At 41.9% G+C, this 26,862-nt stretch overlaps 1 protein-coding gene, 2 non-coding genes and 1 pseudogene across 4 annotated transcripts; 2 read left to right on the top strand and 2 right to left on the bottom strand.

The window, feature by feature from the left end:
• Positions 1 to 1,059: 1,059 nt before the first annotated feature.
• LOC129603226 (uncharacterized) lies at positions 1,060 to 26,862 on the bottom strand. Of its 2 annotated transcripts, none has more exons than XM_055503482.1 (2): positions 22,916 to 26,862; positions 1,060 to 17,689 (listed from the first exon to the last, which is right to left on the bottom strand). In XM_055503482.1, the coding sequence occupies exon 2, from the start codon at positions 9,503 to 9,505 to the stop codon at positions 8,567 to 8,569; it is 939 nt and encodes a 312-aa protein (XP_055359457.1). In that variant the 5' UTR covers positions 9,506 to 17,689; positions 22,916 to 26,862; the 3' UTR covers positions 1,060 to 8,566. The 2 variants fall into 2 exon arrangements, with proteins under 2 accessions (XP_055359457.1, XP_055359458.1); XM_055503483.1 differs by having other exon boundaries at positions 1,060 to 17,699; positions 22,916 to 22,971.
• On the bottom strand, positions 6,281 to 6,387 carry LOC114843782 (U6 spliceosomal RNA). The gene has a single exon (XR_003783639.1). It is a non-coding gene; the product is annotated as a U6 spliceosomal RNA (small nuclear RNA).
• LOC114843772 (U2 spliceosomal RNA) lies at positions 7,097 to 7,287 on the top strand. Its single transcript, XR_003783633.1, has one exon. It is a non-coding gene; the product is annotated as a U2 spliceosomal RNA (small nuclear RNA).
• LOC114843758 (5S ribosomal RNA) lies at positions 11,563 to 11,681 on the top strand (annotated as a pseudogene).

Below are 26,862 nucleotides of genomic sequence, written 5' to 3'. Positions count from 1 at the left end.
TTGTGAGTTGGCAGATTTAAACTTGGTAAATAAACATTGGTTAAAAAAACATATGGGCAGTTCTGACTACAAATGTTTTGTAAAAAAAAGGACTGCTGCTTTACTTGTCAGGCTTTTGCAGATATCGGACCCACATGCACAGCGCGGACAGGTTGGTGGTTTAAGAGGTGACAGTCTTTATTACGTACCTTAAGGCAAGGCAAGCAGAGTTATACACAGGTGCTCTCAGACGTGAGCACCAAAGGAGCAGGCTCTAATCTTGGTCAAACAGATCATCTGATCACACACACTTTGCCACAGAATCTGCCTCACAAAGATGATGCGATGCACATTAGGGCAGTCATGGCTTACAATGAGTTCAGTTATTGTGAGGCAGGTTGAGTGGCTGTTATTCTCCTGCAGGTAAAGCAGGCTCTGAGACAGGAAGTTCAATGATGGAGCATGTCTAAACAGCCACAATAAACTGTAATAAATCACTGTTTAGAATACTTGCAAAGATCGGCAGAACATTAGAGCGTCTTCCTGGGCATAAGAGCATCAACCGGCCAAGCAGGAGGACGCGATTTCAGTCTCATCATAAACTCAAAATCACCGGAACACCGCTAATGCGCTAAACTCTTCCTCATCAGGTGTCGACAAGGTCGTGATATCGCTGCAGTCTAATAAAGCTGGATGCCCCGAAAACTTAGCTTTGTTGGCAGGTGATTCTGTAAGTGACCCGTCATTCCTTTAGCAAACGCCATGAGTCGTAACGTAATCGACAGTTGTCAGCACTTGGTTAAATAGCTTGGTTAAATAAATGATTTTGATAAATGATTGTTTTACGTTGATTAATGTTAACAATGTGGGTCTCATTGTGTGTCAAAACACAACCGCAATCCTTCAAGAATTACAAATATTTGCCGATGTTGTGCTTCAAATGCTGTTGGGCATTTTATTGTGAAAGTCCAGTGACTGGCCCCGCCCCCGGTTTCCCTTTTTCTTATTTCGTTTTGAAAGTGGAGAAAAGGAGAATGTGTAAATCAGTATATCGCAAATGTGTTTTACCGATTTACGGAAACGAAACACAACATAAAAAGACGTTATTCAATTTTCATTTTACACATGAATAATTAATTGCACTTCATGCACGGACCGTCCTGGACCTTATCCCAGCTATCTATGCGTGAGAGGCAGGGTACACCCTGGATAGGTCGCCAGTCTTTTGCAGGGCTACTTCTAAACCTTTTAATGTTAATATTACTTCTAAATCTGAAACTAAAAAGTAACTAGTAACTAAGTCTTTCAAATAAATGTTAAAAATAAAAGTGAACATTTTAAATGTTTTTAAGACTTAAGTTTAAATAAAGTCAACAATATTCTGCCTTGGCTGAGACTGGGGCAGAATTAATTAGATTACAATAATAGACATAGCTTTGATTTTTCATGTAGGAATAGAAATGTGTGACAATGTGTGTGTCACCATTGCATGTTAAAGACAACAGAAATAGATTTGTAATAAAGTTCAAAATACCAAATAGATAGTAATGATAACGGCTAAAGTAAGAGAGGCGAGGTAGAGGTTTGATTTGGGTTTGCTGAACGAGATGGCAACAGTAACCACAGCAGTATGGCCTTGTTCGCCTGCTCATCCTCACTGACTGAAAATAGTACAATCTCATGTCTTGTTCTGCTCTATAATCAGGGTGGATGATTTCAACCATTTTACAGAGAGATATTTTCGCCGCACTTCTCGCCAGGTCTGTGCCCGCTCCTCAGCTCTAAGTGGATTTCAGGATTTTCTCTTGGGATCAGGCCTTTGTTTTCCTTGGCTAATGGCTAGCAGCTAATAGCAATGGTGTATCCATGGCAACGTCTGCCTTCCAACATATTCACTAAAGGTCTTCTCGCAGACACAGTATATAGGAAAGGTCCCATTAAGGTCACATCTGATGGGCATCAGCTCTGAAAAAGCCAAAAGAAACTCTACCAAACTAACAACAGCCGAAGCTAGAAGTACAGTAGAACTGGCTGCCACCCAGCAAGTAGCAGTATTTGATTATAGTTGTGCCAAAGTATGTCAGCAGTGAAGAGCTACAGCACTATAGCTAACCGTAGAAGAAGCCAAGCATAGCCCAGTCACGACACTGACGGAGTCTGGATCCTTCATATATCCCTCATATATAATAAGCCTACTCTAAAGTTTCCCTCCCAGTACAGATTGTCAATGTCCCCATGAAGTCATTGTCCTCATCAACAGGTGCTACTAACGAGCTACTAACGAGCTATATTTGGGCTCACAAGCCCAAAAATAGCTCGTTAGTAGCACCGTAGCCTTGTGTGCATTACCTGTCACTTCTGTCTTGGTCATGAGAAGAGAGGGAAGAGATGTCGCTCTTCTTGCTTCATTGTCAGTGTCGACAGCATGTCAAGCAGCAGCAAGTACAGATACAAGATAATTCAGTTTTCATGGCCAGATTATATTGGAAGAAATTAGTTTGGCCCATTCTATGGAGTCAAACTAGATATGTGCGTGCGTAACCAGATCTGTGCGTGTGTAAACCGATCTGCGCGTATGTAACCAGATTTGTACTTGTAGACTTAGTAGCGCTATCAGTGCTTATACTTATAATTTGTGGCGTTAAAATTGTGCAAAAATGTATAAGTAAAATAACGTGACCTTAATTTGCCTCCATGCTCTGATTAGCTACAGTAATGAACACGGAAGTTGTCGCAGTCCTTTGATGTGACACGGCAGATCCTGAAAGCTCCACAAGCAGCAACAAGCTAGTCCACTTACGGAGGTGATGCAGTTGCACGAACGTTAAACTAGTGTTCCAGTAATGCTACCGTTGTGATTCTGTGTGATTGTTTATCAGAATAAATATCACAATAAACACGCTTGCTTTAGGTGAGCACTTTTACTTTAACAATGCTTTTAAACAGTCTGATATGTAATGCACTTGTTAGACAGGCTTGGATTTAAGTGCAGAATCACGGTGCTTCTTGCTGAACAACACCGGTCTACAAGGAGACAAACGCCCAGTGTTGCTGCAGAATCTCTTAAGATGTCACCAGTACCAAAGACATGGGCAGAAAGCTCGGTCTGAGAAATCATTATCGTGTCTGTGACAATGTGGTGGAAATTTACCATAAAGAGGCAGATGAGAGAGTTGTCTTTTGTGGGATTTAATATAAAAATAAAGGAAAATGAAAATAATGGGGAAAGCAAACCAAAAACATGGATGTTGATCGTGCACATCAACAAACCAAAAACCAGCTGGGGAGATCAGTGCACACACCATGAAGGTGTGATGCAAAGAGCCCACGATCCTCAAGTTGCTTCTGCCTTTTAACCCCTCTGTCGACTACAGTGGAACGTCTGTGTGGCCCAATCAGACTTCATGCACCATCCCTGTCGCCGTGTGTGGAGATGTTTACATTCTCACACCTGCATCACTGGCGTCTGACTATCAGAGGAAGGAGCACTAAGTCTCAACAGACAGAGAGACATAACCCTACAACTGTCAAGGGAGACAACAGGAATTATCTAATGTACATTAAGCACGTAAGATGAAAAAGTAAATCTAATGACATACGTATATTTTCAGCATAACGATCAGTTCATCCTCATGACCAAAGATACAGCATGTTCCTGTTTTAATAAAACATTTGCATATTTGGGGGAGATGCTGTCAAAAAGGGCAGCATGGTGGTGCTATTGCCTCATAGTAAGAAGGTTCTGGGTTCGATTCCTGAGGTTGCCCAGGTGTGGAGTTTGTACGTTCTCCCTGCGTCTGTGGGGGCTTTTCTACTGGTTTCTTCCCACAGTTCATGCAGATAGGTTAACCAGAGGTGTGATTGCCTGTCTGTACAAATGCGTGGCTCTGTAACAGACTGGTGGCTTGTCGAGGCTGAGCCCCGCCTCCTGCCTGAATGACAGCAGTGATTGGCTCCACTCCAATCTGTGACTGAAATTCCAAAGCAATTCATGACTAAACACAAAGCATTCAGAAGGAATGGCATCCTGATGTACATCCAACATATATTCTATTGTGATTTGATTTGTTTTCTCCAGTAGGAAACTGACCTATAACTGGACCTGTAACTCCTCTCGGCTTGTCCCATCAGGGGTCGCCACAGCGAATGAGTCTCATGATAGATTTGGCAAGTTTTCACGCTGGATGCCCTTCCTGATGCACTTCCTCTCTGATGGGATTAAACCCAAGACATGGGGGACAGGAGCGTACTGTAATGCGCTAGCCACTGCGCTACAGCCAGGACAGTGAGACATTGACCTATACTCTCTGTTCATTCACTGAAAACATGTCCCTCTTTGAAAATGAACCTATTTATATTTAGTGGCAAATTACATTTGTGCTCATCTGCTTAGGGGCACATCTCGCTGAAACAACATAACGTTCCTATTTTGAGTGTACTGATGCCTGACCTTTTCCATCTGAATCTACCTTTGGAGAAAAATTGAGCGAAGATCAAGTTAAAGAAAATTATCCCTAAAACTTAAGAAGAACAGGAAGCCACCGAAACAAACACAGCTGAGAAGTTCTTTTTCCAGTCCAGTTTATTGTCCAAGTACACTCTACACTACACTACACCAGCTATTTGTACTCGGTCACCACCTCCACAGCACTCACAGATTTCCTAAAGTCTATCACTATTTCCTTAGTTTTACTGATGTTCAGTTGGAGGTGGTTCTGTTCACACCAGTGCACAAAGCTGTCCACCACTCCCTGATTCTCAATGACATCACCACCCTGGATACATCCTACAATAGCAGCATCATCAGAGAACTTCTGGAGATGACAGGAAATCATTGTTGTTGCTTGTTTCAGGAGTTCTTCTGACCTTTTGAAATGTATGTACAGTGCAGTACAGTGTATGATAAACTAGAGAAAGAGGGAGATGAACTAAAATCGAATGGGTTCTGCTGAACAGGTCAGCAACAGTGAACATAGAATAATGAGCAGATGGAGGTTCTGGAGAGTAGTGAAGTCTGCGGGTGTTGTGGCTCTAATTAGCCCCATAGCAGTAGCACCAGTAGTTATGCTGGTAAGTCTGTGAGCGCTCGTTGTTGCAGCTCACAGCTATAATACATTTTCTCATGTGTTATGTGGTTAAATAATAAGTTGGTGTGTTTCAAATTAAAGGGATCAGAGAGATTAGAAATTAGATACAGTATACAGGTTCAGTGACAGGTCCTGGCTTCACTTATTCTTTTAAACTCATCCTGTCTTATTCTATCGTTGTTTGGAAGGAGGACCAACCAATTCCAGCCTCTTTTAGATGGATCCCGCACTTTACCTCACCCTGACTTATGTACAAGTAAAGTAAAGTAAATAATTTTAACGAGGATACTGTATCTTCAAATTTCTGTCTTAATTGCTTTTTATGGCTTTGTGCAACACCCATCTTTTTTTTCTCGTAATATTTTAGCACAGTTGTTATTGTGTTTTTTTGTTACTTTTTATTATTTGTAAATTTCCCTTGTCTGACCTTTTAAAATAAAAACGTCCAGTGGCGTCCGGACGAGGGCTTCCTCCTCCAGAGGAGACTGTGAATTGCCTCTCAAAAGAACTGCTACTTTCAACTACTTTCAGAGTAGTAAAATATGGAAAACAATTTACAATTTACTAAATTAAAAGAATGTCCTACATTCCCCACTTTAAAACTCAACTCAAACAGTAGCTGAAAGAAAATCTAAATCAATACAGATGTTCATGAAACACTGCAAGTCAGAGGCACGCGTCCCGTGATGACTGTGGCTTGTACGACAAGGGACTTTGGCTTCGGCTGTGGCGGTGGGCCAGGTTGGCTCTGGTTTCTCTTCAAAACGCAGAGGAACGCTGGCGAGTTGATATAATTTTTGGCAGGCTCTGCCTATAGGCAGTGCCGTCACAGTTTTGTGAAAAACACACATTGATGAGCATGCTACTGTGGCATCGTTTGCTCCAGTAGGCAGGGCAAAGTACCAATGGGTCAAGTCAGCACTACGTCACTGGGTGGAATGACTGCACTTTCCACCGTGTCAGCTACATTTGAGTATGACTCTGTTTCGAAGTTGTAATATCACACCCCCTCAGCTCTCTCTGATCACAAGCACTTTTTTCCCACTTTGGGCTTTGTCCTACCCACAAACCTACCACTTCCAGAGCAAACACATATAACAATTTCTGCACCAAATTTGACCTCACTGAGTTCATCTTTTTAAATCTGTAAACAAGCCGTGCACATCTATGTCTGAAAAAAGTTGTGCTTCCGTTAGGAGTAATAAAGGCACATCAAAATGTGGAAACGCTTCGCAAATTTGCGTGTCATCCTTTCGCAGGGGCCATGCTAATCTTCTCTGTATCGTTTGCAATTTATCATGTGGGCTGCCTGAGCAAGCACGGCAAATGTTAGGCGATGAGTGCCTTATAGGCCAGCTGTTGGAAAAAAACTTCCTTATGCCGCGGTGTAGCCTAACGGACTGCCACTAGCCTGGCAGCAAATAAGCCGATGTAGTGGTGCCGCACCTTTGAGACGACTACAGCAGCGAGGCCTTTGAGACTAACTAAGCGTGTAGACATTTGGATGATGTGAGCTGTTTGAATGAGGCCTGAATGATTCTGTTGCAAATTACAAGACCGTGTCGAGCTAACGCTGTCTGGCCAGCGCTGCTCCTGCCTCCCAGGTTTACAAAACATGCTAGTGAGTTAGCAAAAGGGTCAATTGGAGGCTTAAAGGCATCTCTATGTAAAGCTGTGTCCTTTCACGTAAAGGACAAATTCAAAATGGGTCAAGTTTTTACTATTTCACTGGAGGGAATATATTGACTTTCCACAGTGTCAGTAAACATGTGACACAGCTACATTTGTGTATGTCTCTGTTGGGAAGTTGTCACTATGCACTCTTGGAAATGTCAATGCCTCAACTTCCTTTGGTCTGTTTCTCATTGAAGCACAGCATGGCTACCTTGCAGAAGGCCCGTGGGTATTTTCAGAGAGTAGGGGCTTGGGTGGGCTAAGCAGACACTATTGCCTGTCCAACTCAACGCACAGCCCCCTGACAAGTAAGCAGCACCAGAGGAGGCTGCCTCTGGCAGCAAAGAGGTTGGCTCATCACTTCTCGGCCTTTTGGCTAAGATCAAGTGTAGTATCTGTTCTTATCAGTTTAATATCTGATACATTTCCTAGATGGGAACCATATATTAAATTGCTTTTTGAAACAGGGAGATGGAGTAGGGGCTTGCTCTGTCCACTACACGCATCGACCTAGTATAGCTTTGCTTCTGGGAACAGTGCAGCCTACCCAAGCTGTACAATGTTAGGACTCTGTCAGTGTTCCCTAGCTGTATCTGGGTTTCTTATAGCTAAAGCTTGTCCCCAGCATGGTTGGTCACCGTAACGTGTCACATCAATGACACATTAACAGCAGTATGAGACATTTTTCTACCAGTAATACAGAAACATCCTACTTCAAGTCACAATTGGTGGTTTTGGAGTTCCTCTTTATCTTCAGGACCAAGAGGAATCCCAGCACTCTGTTGGCCTAATTAGGCCAACAGAGGGTTACAACAATGTCCACATAACAATTATAACCATTCTTGTTATTTATAAATCAGACTGAACATGTCCCTCAATATTTACATTTGACAAAATGGTTAAACGACTATACACTTGCCACATTTTATCACCAAAATAAAACAGAAAAAGAAGAAAACGTATTTAACCATCTTAACATAAACAGTCTTCCTTTTCATATATACATACACACACATACATACATACTCGTAACGCCCATTAATTTAGCACCTTTAGCTCCAAATCATAAGTAGCATCCGCACATTCCACCTTTCGTTATTATTAGTAACAGCATTTTTCTCACCAGAGGCTCAAGCATCACACAACACACACACACGCTTCGGCACAATTGCACATCACATGGCCCTCAGTTATCCAGGTGTCGCTTTCAGATGAAACAGGAACACGGGGGTTCAGATATACATCGTGTCAAGCTAGCGCTAGCAAAACCCATGCGGCTGCCAGTCCAAGCTAGTGCCATAGCGTCTAACGATCATAACTTACTTCGTCGTATCTTTGGCACGACGCTCTGTCCGCCAGCGACTTCACAGCCGAAGAGACTATGTCCCACGCCGATTATGACCACAATAGATCAAATTAATTGTCTCTCTTACACGTAGAACTAACAGTCTGCAGCAAAAGTTAGTGTGTAGGCACCTTGACTTTGGCTTGGCAGAATGACCCGTATCACGTGACAACGTCCAATCGCTCACACCGCATCTCATGAACTCCTCGTATTCCCGTTTCAAGTGGGCTTGCTGAAAACTTATTTAAAGTAGCCAAAACGTTTTTTTTTTCTTTTTAAAGACGTGATAAATTTTGTACATTTGTTTACATACACCTACATGTTTGTGCATACATGTTGAATTATTCAAAAATACAATTTATTACTCTTTTTTTCCCCTTTTTTTCCAATTAATCATATTGATCCATTTATTCCCCTGACTAATCAATTGATAAGCTGGACCGCTATTTAAACCTGGTAACCTGGGTTACACCCTCCCCTCCTAAAGGTGTGTATGTCCCATCACACCCATATGACCATGACGTAGTCTAGAGAGTACATGGGAAACGTCTGCATAACTAGGGCTCTGGGGCGCATCTGCAAGAGCAAGGTTGAGGCCTTGAAAGAGTGACTGGACTATAGGCAGTAAGGGATTCCCTAGTTGGCCATACCGTAGTCTGTCAGGTTGGTTTCTATGCCTTTGTGAACGCCTGGGATTAGTGTCACTCTCACCCTCTCCCATAATAACTGGAGAGGCCGCTCCTCCCTCAGATGCCTTGCCTGCTAGCCCCTCACTGGTCCTGTCCCTTGATACCTCCTCAAAGGGTTCATTGACAAGGTATTCTTCATTTTGGCTGCGGTCACTGAATGACTGAGAAATTTTCGGTGTTGAGGAAGATTCCGATTTGCTCAGTTGGACAGGTAAGGTCTCACCTTCTTGTCTTGAAACATCAGGAGCATTCTGAGAATGTTCAATTGAAACTCTTCTCACATTAGGAAAATTATTTCCTCTGTCCTCTGAGATGACTTCATCCTCTGTGTTAGCAACTGCCGAGTTTTCTTTCCACCCAGAGCAACTAGGCCCACCAGAGCTTGGCTCACGTGTCATTTCATCTGTACAAGCAGGAAGTTTCTCTGAGTGGGATGGAAGGATTTCCACTGGTTCATGTCTTTTCTCTGCCTTCTGTCCCTCCACATTTAATGTCCTCGCCTTTCCTTCCAAGTTAACAGGAACGGGAAGTACACCATCTGCGGACATTGTTGGTTGCTTGGTTCCTCTCACATGCCACTCTCTAAAAGGTACTGCCTCTGGCCAGGTCAAGAGTCGTGTTTCAAGTTCATAGTCGGTGTGCAACATCTCTCCAGGTAAGTAGTGATGATAATCATTGTCTTCAGACTCTGAATTATCATCAGCTGCTCTAAACTCGTCTGTGACTCCCATTCTGGATTGTCTCCTTGTTCTGGACCCGCTGACGGTCTGCTTCGGTGATGGTAGAGATTCAGCCACAGGTAAGAACCCGCACGGCAGCAAAAGATCACGGTGCAACGTGCGAAGTGGTCCATCTCTGCCCTCCGGTATGACAGTATACACAGGTAGGTCACCAGCACGCTTGACCACAATGAGGACGTCCCATTCCCATTTATCAGCCAATTTGTGTTTTTGTCAAAGCGTTGCTTGTTATGCTCAGCTATCTTGGAGGCACTCTCTGCGGCGATTCGATAGCTTTCCTCAAGGCGAACTCTCAAGTCATGGACATACTGGGAATGTGACTTGGGTTCTTTGTTCACAGGCAGACCAAATGCCAAATCGACTGGCAATCGATGCTGTCTGCCGAACATCAGTTCATAGGGACTGAACCCAGTTACATCATTCCGAGTGCAGTTATAAGCGTGCACCAACGGCTTGACAAACTCCCTCCAATGCGACTTGTCCTTGTTTTCCAGAGTACCCAGCATCTGGAGGAGGGTCCTGTTAAATCTCTCCACTGGATTTCCCCGAGGGTGGTAGGGGGTAGTCCTGACCTTTTGAATGCCAGCAATGGAACACAGTTCTTTTATGGTGCGAGATTTGAAGTCCGGACCCTGGTCGCTAAGTAGTTTTTCTGGAAAGTCATAGTGTACCAGGAAGTTCTCCCATAAGCACTTTGCCTCAGTCTGCGCCTTCTGGTTTCAAGTTGGAATTGCAACTGCGTACTTAGTGAAATGGTCTGTCAGTACCAATATATCCTTTGTGTGGCTTTGATCAGGCTCCACCGATAGAAAATCCATACATACGTCTGGATGTTACACAAGGGAGCTGCCCTCTCAACTGGGGTCTTACGACGCACACATCGTTCACACTCCTTGACCTTATGCTCCACACATGCGGACATTCTAGGCCAATAGAATCGTGACCTCGCAAGGTCAAGCGTCCGCTCAGTACCCAGATGACCTAGATCATCATGTAGGCTTTTCAGTGCTGCGGCTCTTAGTTTAATGGGTAGTACTAGCTGATGTGACACCTGTCCATGTTCTTGTCGCGATCTGTATAACAGCCCACTCCTCAGCTCCAGACGCTTCCATTCTCTAAGCCACAGAACAAAGTCTGGAAGCTCCCATCTCAGGGAAGGAGAGGGCGTATCTCCAGACTCCTTGTGCTCAATGAGCACTCTGAGATCAGGGTCAGCTCTTTGCTTTGCTTTTATCTCCTCTTCAGTCTAATGACCGATGACAGGGAACCCATGATCATCTTCCTCCTGAAACGCACTTGGCAGATCATCAGAATGGACGGCAAGTGACTCAACAAGCGTAACTAATGGATACCCGAAGTCTTTAGGGTACCACTTGACATCATGCCTTTCACATATCGCTTTCACTGCATCCGAAAGGACACCATCTGTACTCTCCGGTTCCTTCAGATAATGCAGAGTGAAGTGTTTAATCCTTTCACGCTCTTTTCTTGATACAGCATAAATCTGAAGTTCTCCGTGTGTCCGACGTGAAAGTCCATCTGCATCTTGAGAGGGCACTGTTTACTAAGATCCACATTGTATTGCACAGTGTTATGGGAAAAAATGTTTTCTCTTCCTTTTTCTATGCAGTTATGATATGATTTTTGAATTATGGTCTAAAATTTATGTCTTATGTTTTGTCTTACTTTTGTTTTTCACCCAGATTGTTCAATTATTTGTAACTCCTATAATTGCATCGTTCTTAGGCAACAGACGCTATTACCTGTGAGAATTTTCTGTTTTCAGTTACAGTGCTGCTTTTGCTTTGTTCACAGTTCATGCCTATCGTCCGTGACACATTACAAGTAATGATTTTGGCTTCTCTCTGTTTGTGCTCTTTGAAGGGAGCGCAAAATACACAAAAAGGACATTATGTTGAGTCCAAAATGGCCACCTTCTGTGTACGTCCCAAAATGCTCAAAGTCCTTTACAAACGCCACATCCAGGCAAATGGATGCAACGGCGTGGCTTGCCAAGTTTAAAAGAGCTCCTGTCACGCGCTGCTCTCGCTTATGGCTATACCACCCTGAGCACGCCTGATCTCGTCTGATCTCGGAAGCTGAGCAGGGTCGGGCCTGGTTAGTACTTAGATGGGAGACCGCCTGGGAATCCCAGGTACTGTAAGATTTTACATTTCTCCTCAGCCCTGCCAGGGGGCGCTGTTTGCTCAGTTCTTAGACAACAGACACTATTACCTGTGAGAATTTTCTGTTTTCAGTTACAGTTCTGCTTTTGCTTTGTTCACATTTCATGCTTATGACCAAATGTATAGTCGGTGACACATTACAAGTAATGATTTTGGCTTCTCTCTGTTTGTGCATTGGTTTCTAATATTACAGTTTATAATAATCATGTTCTGATGCCAAGCTACCCTTAAAGCACAGTTGCAAGTGCCGTGGTTTAAACTAGTGTTCTTATGCTTATACTTAGCTCAAGCTCATTACAGCTTATAATGGTCGTGTCGAGATTTAAACTAGTGTTTTTATGGCCCTCGAGACTCCAAAACGATGTTTTAGGTTTTATGCATTGGTTTCTGACATTACAGCTTATAATGATTATGTTCTGATGCCAAGCTACTGTAAGAGAGCTCAATACACCGTAAAAGCATGGTTGCAAGTGCCTTGGTTTAAACTAGTTTTCTTATGGCCTGAAAAGCTCCAAAACAACGTTTCAGTGTTTCTGCATTGGTTTCTAACTTTACAGCTTATAATGGTTATGTTCTGATGCCAAGCTACTGTAAGACAGCTCAATACACGCCAAAAGCACAGTTGCACGTGCTGTGGTTTTAACTAGTGTTCTTATGGCCTGAAAAGCTCCAAAACAACGTTTCAGTGTTTCTGCATTGGTTTCTAACTTTACAGCTTATAATAGTCATGTTCTGATGCCAAGCTACTGTAAGACAGCTCAATACACCCTAAAAACCTAGTTGCAAGTGCTGTGGTTTAAACTAGTGTTCTTATGGCCTGAAAAGCTCCAAAACATTTTTTTATTGTTTCTGGATTGGTTTCTAACATTACAGCTTATAATGGTCGTGTCGTGATTTAAACAAGTGTTTTTATGGCCTGTAAAGCTCCAAAACAACGTTTTAGTGTTTCTGCATTGGTTTCTTTCATTACAGCTTATAATGGTTATGTTCTGATGCCAAGCTACTGTAAGAGAGCTCAATACACCCTAAAAGCACAGTTGCACGTGCGGAGGTTTAAACTAGTGTTCCTATGGCCTGAAATGCTCCAAAACGACGTTTTAGTGTTTCTGCATTTGTTTCTAACATTACAGCTTATAATGGTCGTGTTGTGATTTAAACTAGTGTTTTTATGGCATGAAAAACTCCAAAACGATATTTTTGTGTTTCTGCATTGGTTTCTAACATTACAGCTTATATTGATCATGTTGTGATTTAAACTAGTGTTTTTATAGCCTTCGAGTCTCCAAAACAATGTTTTAGGTTTTCTGCATTGGTTTCTGACATTACAGCTTATAATAGTCATGTTCTGATGCCAAGCTACTGTAAGAAAGCTCAATGCACCCCAAAAGCACAGTTGCATGTGCCATGGTTTAAACTAGTGTTCTTACAGCCTGAAAAACTCAAAAACGATGTTTTAGTGTTTCTGCATTGGTTTCTGATATTACAGCTTATAGTAGTCATGTTTTGATGCCAAGCTACTGTAAGACAGCTCAATACACCCTAAAAGCACAGTTGCACGTTCTGTGGTTTAAACTAGTTTTCTTAAAGCCTGAAAAGCTCCAAAACAATGTTTTAGTGTTTCTGCATTGGTTTCTACCATTACAGCTTATATTGGTCATGTTCTCATGCCAGACTAAAGTAAAACAGCTCAATACACCCTAAAAGCACAGTGGCAATTGTCGGGGTTTAAACTAGTGTTTTCATGACCTGATAAGATCCAAAACGATGTTTTAGTGTTTTTACATTGGTTTCCATCAGAACAGCTTATAATGGTCCTGCCAGGATACTATCAAACAGCTCAATATATCCTAAAGCAAAATTGCAATTGCCGTGGTTTAAACTAGTATTGTTATGGCCTGAAAAGCTCCAAAACGATGTTTTGGTGTTTCTACATTGGTTTCTGACATTACAGCTTATAATGGTAATGTGTTGATGTCAGGATACTGTCAAACAGCTCAATACACCCTAAAAGCACAGTTGCAATTGCCTTGCTTTAAACTAGTGTTTTCATGGTCTGAAAAGATCCAAAACGATGTTTTTGTGTTTTTACATTGGTTTCCATCAGAACAGCTTATAATGGTCATGTTCTGATGCCAGGACACTGTCAAACAGCTCAATACACCCTAAAGCAAAGTTGCAAATGCCATGGGTTAAACTAGTGTTTTCATGGCCTGAAAGGCTTCAAAACGATGTTGTAGTGGTTCTGCATTGGTTTCTAACATTACAGCTTATAATGGTCATGTTCGGATGCCAAACTAAAGTAAACAGCTCAAAAGCAAAGTTGCAATTGTCGTGGTTCAAAGTATTTTTTTCATGGCCTGAAAAGCTCCCAAACAATGTTTTAGTGTTTTTACATTGGTTTCCATCAGAACAGCTTTTAATGGTCATGTTCGGATGCCAGACTAAAGTAAAACAGCTCAATACACCCTAAATACACAGTGACATTACCGTGGTTTAAACTAGTGTTCTTATGGCCTGAAAAGCTACAAAACGAGTGTCTTTACATTGGTTTCCATCAAAACAGCCTATAATGGTCGTGTTCTGATGCCAGGATATTGTCAAATAGCTCAATACACCCTAAAAGTACAGTTACAATTGCCATGGTTTAAACTAGTTTTCTTATGGCCTGAAAATCTCAAAAACGAGGTTTTATTGTTTCTGCATTGGTTTCCATCAGAACAGCCTCTAATGGTCATGTTCTGATGCCAGGATACTGTCAAACAGGTCAATACACCCTAAAAGCATAGTTGCATATGCCGTGGTTTAAACTAGTTTTCTTATGGCCTGACAAGCTCAAAAACGATGTTTTAGTGTTTCTGCATTAGTTTCCATCAGAACAGCCTCTAACGGTCATGTTCTGATGCTAGGATACTGTCAAACAGGTCAATACACCCTAAAAGTACAGTTGCAATTGCCGTGGTTTAAACTAGTTTTCTTATGGCCTGAAAAGCTCCAAAACGATGTTTTAGTGTTTCTGCATTGGTTCCTAACATTACAGCTTTTAATGGTCATGTTCTGATGCCAGACTAAAGTAAAACAGCTCAATACACCCTAAAAGCACAGTTGCAATTGCCGTCATTTAAACTGTGCTTTCATGGCCTGAAAGGCTTCAAAACAATGTTTTAGTGTTTTTCTATTGGTTTCCATCAGAAAAGCTTATAATTGTATTGTTCTGATGCCAGGATACTGTCAAACAGCACAATACACGTACGTAGTGTTTTGTCGTGTATTTCATGTTCCGACATTGTTAGAGAGTTCACACAGACTCAACTTTTATGCTCAAATTAACACATGAATTTATCGCTCAAAATCAGTTTGAGTGAGCTGTTTATGCTGACACAGTTTCTCCACTGCTGCTCCGCCTAAAGAAGGGGTTGAAGTTGTGAATGTGAGCTTCCTGTGTGCAACAACACACTGAGATGCAGAATGAAAATGGTTAAACCCTCATTATATAAAATCAACAACAATAAACATCATTGACACGTGTCATGGTCAGTCCGTAGAGCATATACAGTATCAGTCAGTCATGTCACTGTCATGAGCTCAGGGTTTTTATCGTGCACGTGAGCTAAGAGAGAAACTCTTGCTCTATGAGAACTATAATTTAGAAAGGCTAGCCTGTGACCTTGTTCTGCTAAATGAGTCAGCAGTGTCACTCAGGGCCCATCAGTGATCCGGAGTTTGATCTTCTTTGTCCTCTTCTTTCCTGCAATGGAACAGTACAGCACTCCTGGGTTTGTTAATGATGTTAATGCATCAACCAGTGACAGATAATTATCTGTTTTACATAAAAACGTAGGTCACTGGTTGATGCATTAAAACACTATTCTGTCAAGCAAAGCTTCATGCAATGTTAGTTTTATGCGTTCTGCATATTTTTTACAAGCTACACACTCAAATGCAAGGTTCACAGCACTGTTTCATCTCTCTATTGTCAACATTCACACTTTACCTTTCCTTCACTCCTTGAACTCCTTTCCTCCCTCACATACTGTACCATGCTACCATCTCTTTTTCTCTCACTCCACTAGGAATCCTGCTGAGATCATCCTCTTCTTTTTTTAGCGCAAGCTATTTACACTCCAATTCAACATTTGAACCGACTCAAACACTTTTGAACCAACAGGCCTCCTTCGAATAAGTTCGTCAACTTGGGATGAGACACAACAGAAACAGAATAGAAGATTAGTCCCACAGCAGACGCCACACATACAAGTCTCCTGTCATTCATTTTCATTTTCACTCTTTCCATACACACCTACTGCATCCAAGTGATTATACAAATTACTAATTTAGAAAGTGAGGACAATCGAATCGCTAACCTAAGATCGGCACATTAGTAAAACCCCTAAAAATCATTTCTTACACTTACCTATCCTTACTGGGACTTAATAAACTAAGTGAAATTAAGAACCTTATACAGCATCTAAACTTCAAGGTTACACCCTCGATGTCAGCTGACAGCTAAACAAGAAGGATTAAGCTTTAGTGACTAACCTCATGAAGAACACAGAATCACTGCAATAAAACTTATTTAATTCAGGTGCTGTAAATGCATGCATTAAGTAACTCTATGACGAAATTAACGTACAGACAAGATAAGCTGCATCCTCACAAACTATCAGAGATGACACATTAGACATAACAACCTGTTGAACCTTTTGCACAAAGCACTACTGCATCTAATTGTAATTTCCCCCGTGACTATCGGAGTCTCTAATGACAACATACTGTAACAACTGTGGATAAAAACTACAACTAAAATATTGTAACTTATTAAAGAAAGTTCATATAAACCCACATACAGCCAAACCTCTTGGAGGATAAAACACAGTCAACCACTGAGCATCAGGTGAAGCATCTGAACAGCAGAGTGAGTGAATTGGGAACTTTATTTTGAAATATTCTCTATACCTTTCCCTTTCCCTTGACTTGTAAAATTGGAATTTTTTATTATTATTTTTTATTTTATTTTATTTTATTTATTTTTAACCTTTCGGCAGCTTTAAGGACTGAGTTATTTTCACCAATTCGACTTATTTATTATTTTTTTTTATAGATATTATATAGATATTTGTCTGAGTCTCAAAGTACTAAAGTGTACAGCAAGGTGAGAACACAGATTCAGAGGCCTCTGGCTTTTCGGCTTTTGATAACGTCCATTGACACAGTTCACGTCTGACAGCCTGCACTGTCTCAGTGGCCCTGCTTTAGCCTCAGCCTTCCTTGGCCGTCCAGGTGGACTCTTGTTCCATCACTGGCTTTGCACATGTCCATACCTCCCACACAGGAAGCAGTTCACAGTTTTTCCACAGCATCCTCGTCTTGCTCCTCGGCCTGGAGGGGTCCCTCCTCTCCTCATAGGAGGTCGTCTTGTCCACCCTCCTGGTAGAATGTACATCACCTGAGGTGTGGCCATGCCTGGTGGTGTAGGTGGGGTCTGAGGCACGCTGGCTGGTTGAGCTCTTTTCTCCCCCTCTTTTCGCTGCTGCTGGCGTGTTGCTTCTTTCACTGCCTCCTTTGCCTGCTTTTGACGCAGCTCAACAGCATGAATCACATGGTCAGTTATTTGTTCTAGTGACAAGTTGCAAAGTCCCACAGTGTCAGTCAGACCATTCTGATCCGGTCTTGAAGGCCAGGGCAGATTTTGACGCTGTGCCCCTTTGACCAGCAGAGGAAGTCCATCAGAAACCTCATTTACCAGTCCGTCACCCACACACACTGATTCCTCATCTGACTCAGCCCACAGTGATCTAACTGCTTTGTCACGCAGATCACTTTCACTGCAGGAATTTCCAAATGAGATTTTCTGTTTTTAAACAAACGTCGGGCAGTTCTAACAACTCATCCCTTTTCACTGCCCTGTCTGTCCCTTCTAGACCAGCTACGGGGTGAACTGGTTTCTTTCTCCTTCCAGGTTTTGTTTCTTCTCCATCCATCTGGGACGCATCTGAAAGAAACTTGATTATAGCGATCTGATTAGATTGATTATCACCACATTGAGCCGTCTTTTTGCCCATCATTTTTGCACAGCTAATAAAATGCAACACTGCATTTTCTCGTTCCCGTTTAAGGCCTCACTTCACAGATTTGATCTTAACCCACTGCCTCAGATCAAATGTCCCCTCTGTTGGCCAGGGTGACGTAGCCTTATGCGTTCGCTTATTCTAATTCTTCAAATACTTCTGAATCTCCTGAGAAAAGAGAGGATGTTTTCTCATTATTCCTATATCTGGAGAAGAAAGCAACTGGCGCGATACATAATATGAATATAGGGCATATGTATAGGTATGTATGTGACACACTTAAATGGACTTATTTTACTTTTATTTTTTATCATACTTAGTTGACTTATTTGACTTCCTGCTCTGGGCAGTATTCACACACACACACACACACACACACACACACACACACACACACACACACACACACACACACACACACACACACACACACACACACACACACACACACTACCGTCTCTAGGCCCAATTTGGAGTCCCAATTCACTCCCCCCCCCTTTTTCTTTTTTAAAGGAGTCATATCATGCTTTTCATTCTAAAAAATATTAGACTTTAATGTCTCAGTAAGGTCTCTGTAAATTTTCATCCCATAAAACCCTTTAGATCGTCCACACTGCCCCTGTCAATGTGTGGTTTTCACTCTCCATCAGCAAACGCTGTGTTTTCTGGGCGTGTCGCAAGCGAAGCTGCTCACCACACCTCTGTGCGGAAGCGCATACCTTTTTTGTTGTTGTTTTTTTTTTTAATTGGCTCAATGGATACGAGCCACCGCACGGTTAGGATACAATAGGTGGCAGTAGTGCGACATTGAGAATGCAATCCACCGCAATCCTCCACAGAAGAAGACCCACTACAGAACTGCACGACATTAGTCAGCTGGTTCGTAGCGTAGTAGAACCATACGTCTACGATCCCGAATCTGACCCTGAAGCTGAAGAGGAGGCTGTTGAAGTCACCACATTTCGGCTGATGCAAGATGTGTCTCATTGGTAATGTCGCATTTACTTCAATTTAATTGATTTATGTAATTTGCAAAGCGACTAGCGGTTGCTAATGCGAATGCTAAATGGCGTGTGCAGCTTCAATATTCACAACACGACTTACCTGGAAAACTCTCGTTAATAGAAAACACTACTTTAGCTTACATTATACAAATAAATAAGTTTGAGAGCATAGCTGAAATAATATAAATACATTTTACATTTACACATTTCACTGTTTTTGTCTTACTTGTGCTGCTGCTCTGACAATTTTATTTAAAAAATGTGCATTAATATTTAGAGCAATCACTGCATGACCTACCTGGGAACAAAAAGCATTGGTTCAAATTATATATTGACCTAACATATTTTTACTGCTTTTAATTATGTTTTTTGTCATTCATGATAAATTTGACAGTAATATGTCTCTGTATCTAAAGTTGTTACAGGTATCTAGTCTACAGAGGCTAGTGAGCTGGTGCTGAGGATTCCTGGGGTGAAGAATCTGAGTTGCCATCTCTTCATGCTTGGGTTGTAGATGAAGGCAGTTTCCTGATGGATAAAACACTAAAACACTCATAGTATGATTGATGTAGACCACCTGTAGAATAACTCCTTTACCGTTTGAGTAAAAATGTGTTTTTTGTGAGTGCAACACTCATTAAGAATTTTTTTAACTTTATATATAATTTATATGCGTTTTATTTATGGCCGCTTCAACTTTATAGCTTACCATATTAGAAAGAGAAAAACATGTAATTTCAATACCATGATTTCCTAAATAAAAGTGTTTTCCCTTCAGAAACAGAGTTCAGTGAAATACATAATAGTTAAAGCCAACTTTATTGTAAACCAAAAAAATACACCACTACTCCAAAGCTAGAACAAACTGTTACCTTCACACTCCAATGTGCAATGTATAGGTTACTGAGTTAATTAAGAAGTCTGGGGGTTTGAGGACGAAGGAGAAGCTTTTGCAGGGCCTTGCAGACGAAATGCATGAAAGTAGGGTAAACAGGGAGATGTGGTGATCCTTGTTCTCATCACTATTTGGAAGACTGAGCGGAAGCAGTCCTCTACCAGATGGAAGCTGTGGCTGTCCTCACCATCACCTCATCAAAACAAAAGGTAGTGCAATCAGAATTGTAGATTAGTGAAATGTTCATTATTATGTAGGTCAAAACCTTCTCTAATGTAAGAACACACAATACCAGACAAAAAATTAAACCAAACAAGAGGACAGGCCTGTCTGTGCTAAAACAACAGATAAACAGTTGTTACAATTCAAATATAAAATCTAAACAGTATATACCAATTAAAATCTTCTATTACCTATCTTACTGTTGGTACATACAAACGTACATACCTTCACTCCTGAGCTGGGCAGCAGATGTCTGTGTACCAACAGTCTGCAGTGATTTCTCTGTTTGACAGCCTCCTTGCATGTGGGCAACTGGGATTTGCCCTCCTACAGTATAGAAAAGACTGTTACATTTACTGTAAATTGTATTGGTCCTACAAATATAATGGCTATGGTACAAGCTATCGGTAACTGACCAGATAAGCAGCAGGTATTGTAGAGATGTGACTAATTAGCAACTAAGCTTGAAACACAACACAGTAATCATTCCAACTAATCATGTTAGAATTTGATAGAACAATGACATAACCCCAAATCACAAGTTGATTTAGGCTGGACAGGACGGGGTAATAAACATAACCGCGTTCATCTGCAGGTTCTTTTTGTAGCGATCGACCAGCTGTAGCTCTAAAGTGCAAAGGCCTAAAGGCATGCTAACGGCTAACGCAACACACAAACAGGAGCGGCAGCACGTCAACAGGACAAAAGCTCGATCCACCGCTTCCTGCCTGTCGCCGATCGAAGGCCCATCGCTATTAGCTGTTCCCCACACAGGTGTGTGGTTGCACCAACTCAGAGTAGCACATTTGAAAGGGACAAAGGCTCAGTTGACTCACTGTAGCCGTTAGCGACGCTAGCGATTAGCTTGTCTCACATGTGGGTTACTGCATTTTAAACAGACCCAACTAACATATTAAGATATCACAAGTATCAAGCACAAACTTACTACAGCGAGCTAGATCCACCGCTTCCTGTCTGTCGCCGCTGGAAGGGCGATAAAGATCAGCTATTCCCCACAGGTGTATGTGATTACAGAAAAAGGACAGACGCTAGACCCACCGCTCCCTGCCTGTAGCCGCTCGATGCCGATAGTCATTAGCTTTTCTCCACACAGGTGTGTGGCTGCAGGAGCCCACATGAGCACATTTGAAGGGGACAAAGGCTCGGTCGAATGGCTGTAGCCGTTAGCATAGCTAGCTAGTAACTTGCCCCACACATAGGTTACTACATTTAAACGGACAAACTAACATTTTAAAACATTATAAATATCAAGCATGTACTTACTTCAGTGAGTGGATGACGGACTTTAGGAATAGGTCCTTTTTTTCCAACAGGAGCCGTGAAACAAATCCAGCATTGTACGCACCCTCGTTTGAAATGCACATACGTATAAATGCTGAGGCAGTGTTTCTGGCACCGGTCCGTTAAAAATAAAAGTGACCCACAAATCCTCACTTGTTGATCCCTTGGTAAAGTGAAGAGACTTTGGTGTTGGTTAGAACACCTAAGAACCGAACTATTTCTATGGGAGGACTTGGGCGCTGCCGTGCTCGTCTATTCACGGTGAGTGAGAGGGGGGAAATGGCGGAAGTCCAGTTTTGGTTCGGGATCATTGTGGGGGTGGTGGTTCAGGATTTGCAAGGAGAACTTTCAACCAGTATGACGAAACCCGGGGAACGGCCTCAGAGTAGGTCGTGGCTGTTTTCATTGGATGAGAAAATTTACGTTTTCAAAATGTGAAAAAAGCAGGAAATGCATTTCTACCGTGCTCAGTGTGTGTATATGTGACCCATAGAGTCATAGGGACGCTCCAAAATGTCTAAAAAGTGGATTTTGCATGATATGGGCCCTTTAACCAAACCAGGAGGCCGCAATCTGCACACACTCTGTGACCTGCTTGACCAGTCCCAACCACATTACGGAAGTGTCGTTCTAAAATATGCAGATTATTTCAAACAAAATTACCACAATGTCCACACCGGACACTAAAAAACATTAGAATTACCAAAAATGATAGAATGATCAAAACATTCAAAAATGTAATCTACACAGCACTCACCCCACGGCTCTCCCCAGACTGTTCAAAAACAAACAAAAACAAACACAGACACTGAACAGTGAGGCTTTATCTCCCCCGTTACACACACACTATCTGCTCCAAAGGACCAAAAGGGAGCGCACACTGTCAATTATTAACACACACTCAAGGTTTTTTCCCGACACAGACTCAAATGTTATTACCTCAACACCTGTTAATTAATATTAACACCGCAACAACTTAGCACTTATCACACTATCCTTAAATGCATTACACATATACTAAAACATATACTCATCCCAACTTAACTATACTTGCGCAATATTGACACATCGACACACTGCAGTTCAACACACAATAAACAGAAAGCTCTTTTACCGGTTATCCCTATGTTACCAGGCCTCACAAACCATGGGAAACTCTACACTTGGATTGGATTCTATTGAGCAGGTCTAATTGTCCGAATTTTACAAACCATTGCACCGAGGCCGCACTGTCTACCGACGCCGGTACCGTACGTTTTCCCCTTTAATTTAACAGCCGCTCAACGAGGTATGGTTCAGTGACCCCGCTCAATACCTGGGCCAATTTTGCCAGCGTCGACACAGAACTTACATAAACTTACATAACATACTTAAATTTATTTTATCTGAATGCAGACTACAACGCCCATACTTTAGATTTTCCCATCCGTCCCCTGCTTCAAGTTAACCTACGTAACTTCTAGAGGTCAATAGGCCTAGACGGATTTTTCCCCAAGCGCGAGATGGACACATACACACAAAGCAGTTGGTTATGCAAAGCAGGTATTTACAGCAATATAAGCACAGGTAAATTCTCCACCGCCTCTCTTTGTCTCTCCCACACAGATACTTTTCTAGAAGCAGCCAAATCAGAATTTAATGATCAGATTTCTCTAATCTTACCAACATTTGCTCACACTCTCACGAACACAGAGAATCGTCATGTAAAAGCTTTAAGCGCTATTTACCTTCACTGATGACGATGGTCATGCGTCCGGACCAGTCCGGACAAAGGTTGGTTCTGTACTCGGCTTCTTTTCGCCTGCCCTTCGTGACGCCGTTCTGACGTGTATTTCATGTTCCGACCTTGCTAGAGATTTCACATGGACTCAACTTTTATGCACAAATGAATTTATTACATAGAATGAAATAGTACTTCAATTCAATTTTATTTATATAGTGCCAAATCACAACAAAGTTGTCTCAAGGCACTTTACAAAGTAAGGTTTAAAACCTCACACAACTAAACCCAACAAATCCCACACACAGCAAGCATTTAATTTGACAGCAACAGTGGAAAGGAAAAACTCCCTCTCTAACGAGGAAGAAACAACAACAAGAGACAACAGAGCACAGGCAGGACGATTGGACCAGGGACTGGATACAGGCAGGATGGTTGGATCCGCAGCTGCCCATCACAGACACCAAACTTTGAGTCCAACGATACCTGTAGGTGAGGACAGAGTAGAGGAGAGAGAGAGAGAGCGAGAGAGAGAGAGAGAGCGAGAGAGAGAAGCACAACTACTGGAGAGAAAGAGACAAGGTTAGTTAAACATGGGAGAATGATGGGAGGTTAGTGGACAGAAAAGGTAGAAGGAAACAGAGGAGCTCAGTGTATAAATTAAGTCCCCCAGCAGTCAATGTCTATTGTAGCTTAACTAAGAGATGGTTCCTATGACTAACAATCATTGCCAGTGACCTGAACCATCTCTAACTATAAGCTTTATCAAAAAGGAAGGTTTTAAACCTAATCTTAAAGGTGAAGAGTGTGTCAGCTTCTCGAGCCTGAAGAGGGAGCTGGTTCCAGAGGAGAGGAGCTTGGTAGCTAAAAGCTCTGCCCCCTGTTTTACATTTAAACACTCTAGGAACCACAAGTAGCCCAGCGCTCTGAGAACAATGTGTTCTGCTGGGAGCATAAGGAACTATGAGGTCTTTAAGATAAAAAGGAGCTTTATCATTGAGTACTTTGTAGGTGAGTAGGAGAATTTTAAATTCTATCCTACATTTTACAGGCAGCCAGTGCAGAGAAGCTAATGTAGGAAAAATGTGATCTCTCTTTCTAAGTCCTGTCAGAACTCTGGCTGCAGCATTTTGAATAAGCTGTAGGCTTTTTAAGGAGCTGTTAGGACATCCTATAAGTAAGGAGTTACAGTAGTCCAGCCTAGAGGCAACAAATGCATGCATCAGTTTCTCTGCATCACTCTGAGAGAGGATGCTTCTAATATTAGCTATAATTCTAAGATGGAAGTAGGCGGTTCTGGGGATTTGTTTAATGTATGATGTAAAAGAGAGATCCTGGTCAAAGATGACACCAAGGTTCCTCATAGTAGAATCTGAAGCTAATGTTATGCCATCCATGGTGGCTACCTGACTCAATAGTGTCTCTCTCAGATTTTTAGGCCTAACAATAAGAATTTCAGTTTTTTCTGAATTTAGTTGCAGGAAGTTTTGGGACATCCAGGATTTGATGTCTTTTAAGAAACCCTGAATTTTGACTAGTTGATCTGTTTTATTAGGTTCCAAGGACATATATAGCTGAGTATCATCTGCGTAAAAATGAAAATTAATAGAATGCTTTCTAATAATCTCACCTAGAGGAGACATGTATAGGCTAAACAGAATTGGACCAAGCACAAAACCCTGTGGTACTCCAGGACAAGGACAGAAACTAGGCCATTGTCCGAAGCTAATAGAAGATCATTAGTGACTCTAACCAGAGCTGTTTCTGTGCTATGATGTTTTCTAAATCCTGACTGAAAATCTTCGTACAGGTTATTCCCACTCAGGTGGTCAGATAATTGTTTAGCCACGATTATTTCCAGAATCTTAGAAATAAAGGGTAAATTTGAAATGGGCCTACAGTTGGCTAGTTGTCCAGGGTCCAGGGTTGTTTTTTTCAATAGAGGTTTGACCACAGCCACCTTAAAAGCCTGTGGTACATAACCTAGTTGTAAAGATTGGTTGATTTGATTTAATATGGATGAGCTGATTAAAGGTAGAACCTCTTTGAGTAATCTGGTTGGGATTGGATCTAAAAGACAAGTGGACGACTTGGAAGAGTTGATTATTGAGGCTAACTCCATATGAGTTATGGGGAAGAAGCTGTCTAGGTAAGACAGAGGATTTGATATATTTAAAGTTGATGGATCTAGACAGTGCTTTCTGTCGTTTGGAAGAAGTCGCTGCTGAATGTTTTTTCTAATGATGATAATTTTATTAGTAAAGTAGTTCATAAAGTCATTGCTGCTGAGATTTAAGGGGGCCACTGTGTCTAACATTGTACGTAGAGAAGCTGCAGCATCATCCACAAGACAGTCAACCTGTTCATAAGGATTAAGGTGACTGTTCTCTGTGTATCTACAAGACATTGAGGTAAAAGATGATGGAATCATCTGCTTGAATCTGGCAACAGCGTTGTCAGATAAACATCTGCTATAGTAACATTTCTTTCCAGCTATTGTAAGGTCAATTGTGCTAAATTCAAAAGTTAATAAGAAATGGTCAGATAACAGAGGGTTTTGGGGAAGAACTATTAAATTATCAATTTCAACCCCATATGTCAGGACAAGATCGAGGGTGTGGTTAAAACGATGAGTGGGTTCATTTACCTGCTGAGTAAAACCAATAGTGTCTATTAAGGAGTTAAAAGCAGTGCTGAGACAGTTGCTGTCAACATCTACATGAACGTTAAAGTCTCCCACTACAATGACTTTATCTGTGCTAAGAACTAAGTCAGATAAGAATTCAGAGAATTCAGTTAAGAACTCTGAATATGGAGCAGGAGGACGGTAAATAATACAAAACACAACTGGCTTCTGAGTTTTAGAGTCTGGGTGGGAAAGACTCAGAGTGTACAATCACAGTACAATAGTACAATCACAGAATAATCATGAGAGAGGTGATGGCCGAATTCACCCGCTGGTTCTTCTGCAGAAAGAACTGAGAGGTCGAAAAAGGTCAGCTGGTTGTCTGCAGCAGACGCTCTGCGAAGCACTCTAAGAACACATCTCCCAATGCCCACTTTTTAAAGCTGTGTTGTTTAAGCAACCAGCGAGTGCCTATGTGTCCATCGAAAGTCCATGTTTACTCAGCTACAGCAGTTTACTTGTTTTAGTGGCCAACGGGACACCACGGTCAACTTGACATTTGTTGCAATGGACAGAAATAACTCCATAGGAGGAACAGAATTTACCACAGTACCATATATCATACGATTCGTAACCGGACGAATGCTGAAGAGGCTTGGACTCATCCAAATTGTGTGGCAGCACCTCGCAACACTGTCTCTCTCTGTCACTGTAGCTGTTAGCATCAACTGTTCTAGCATTCCTTACACAGGAGGGAAGCTAGATTATAAACAAAGAAACCTCTGGAGTACATACATTAAATAAGTATCAAGCATGTACTTACGTTTAGGGAAGCAGCAAGTGGATCACATCTTGTAGGAACGGAGTGCTTCTTGATCCTCAAGCCCAGTAATAAATAAACCCTCGTTTTCAAAGTAGACGGAGGTGAAATGGTGTCCAGACTCAAAGAAGCATTTAGGCAGCGGTGCCGGCACCAGTCCATTTACAAGAAAATAACATTAAGTTCTCCTTTCTTGCTCCGCTGGTAAAATGAAAAGGCTGCGATGCTGGTTGGAACAGCCAACAACGGGGCACTTTCTGAACCCTAATGGCACCATGTCAGTTCATGTCACAGTGAATGACTTCTTCTTTTGTCTTTCAAATGGCAGGTGGAAACCAACTGAAAGGTGCATTACCGCCACCTACTATGCTAGAGTACACAGTGAGTGACTGAAACGCAATGTTGCAGGTAAATTTCGGTGCCCAGGTTTGTCTGGGCGGGGCCGAAGCTGGTTCTGTGAGTGGTTAATAGAATGCAGACGTACATAGTCCGCCAAATTTGAAACAAT

This window comes from Betta splendens, chromosome 16, assembly GCF_900634795.4.
Source record: "Betta splendens chromosome 16, fBetSpl5.4, whole genome shotgun sequence".
Taxonomy (NCBI): domain Eukaryota; kingdom Metazoa; phylum Chordata; class Actinopteri; order Anabantiformes; family Osphronemidae; genus Betta; species Betta splendens.
This window is presented reverse-complemented; position numbering and strand designations above follow the sequence as displayed.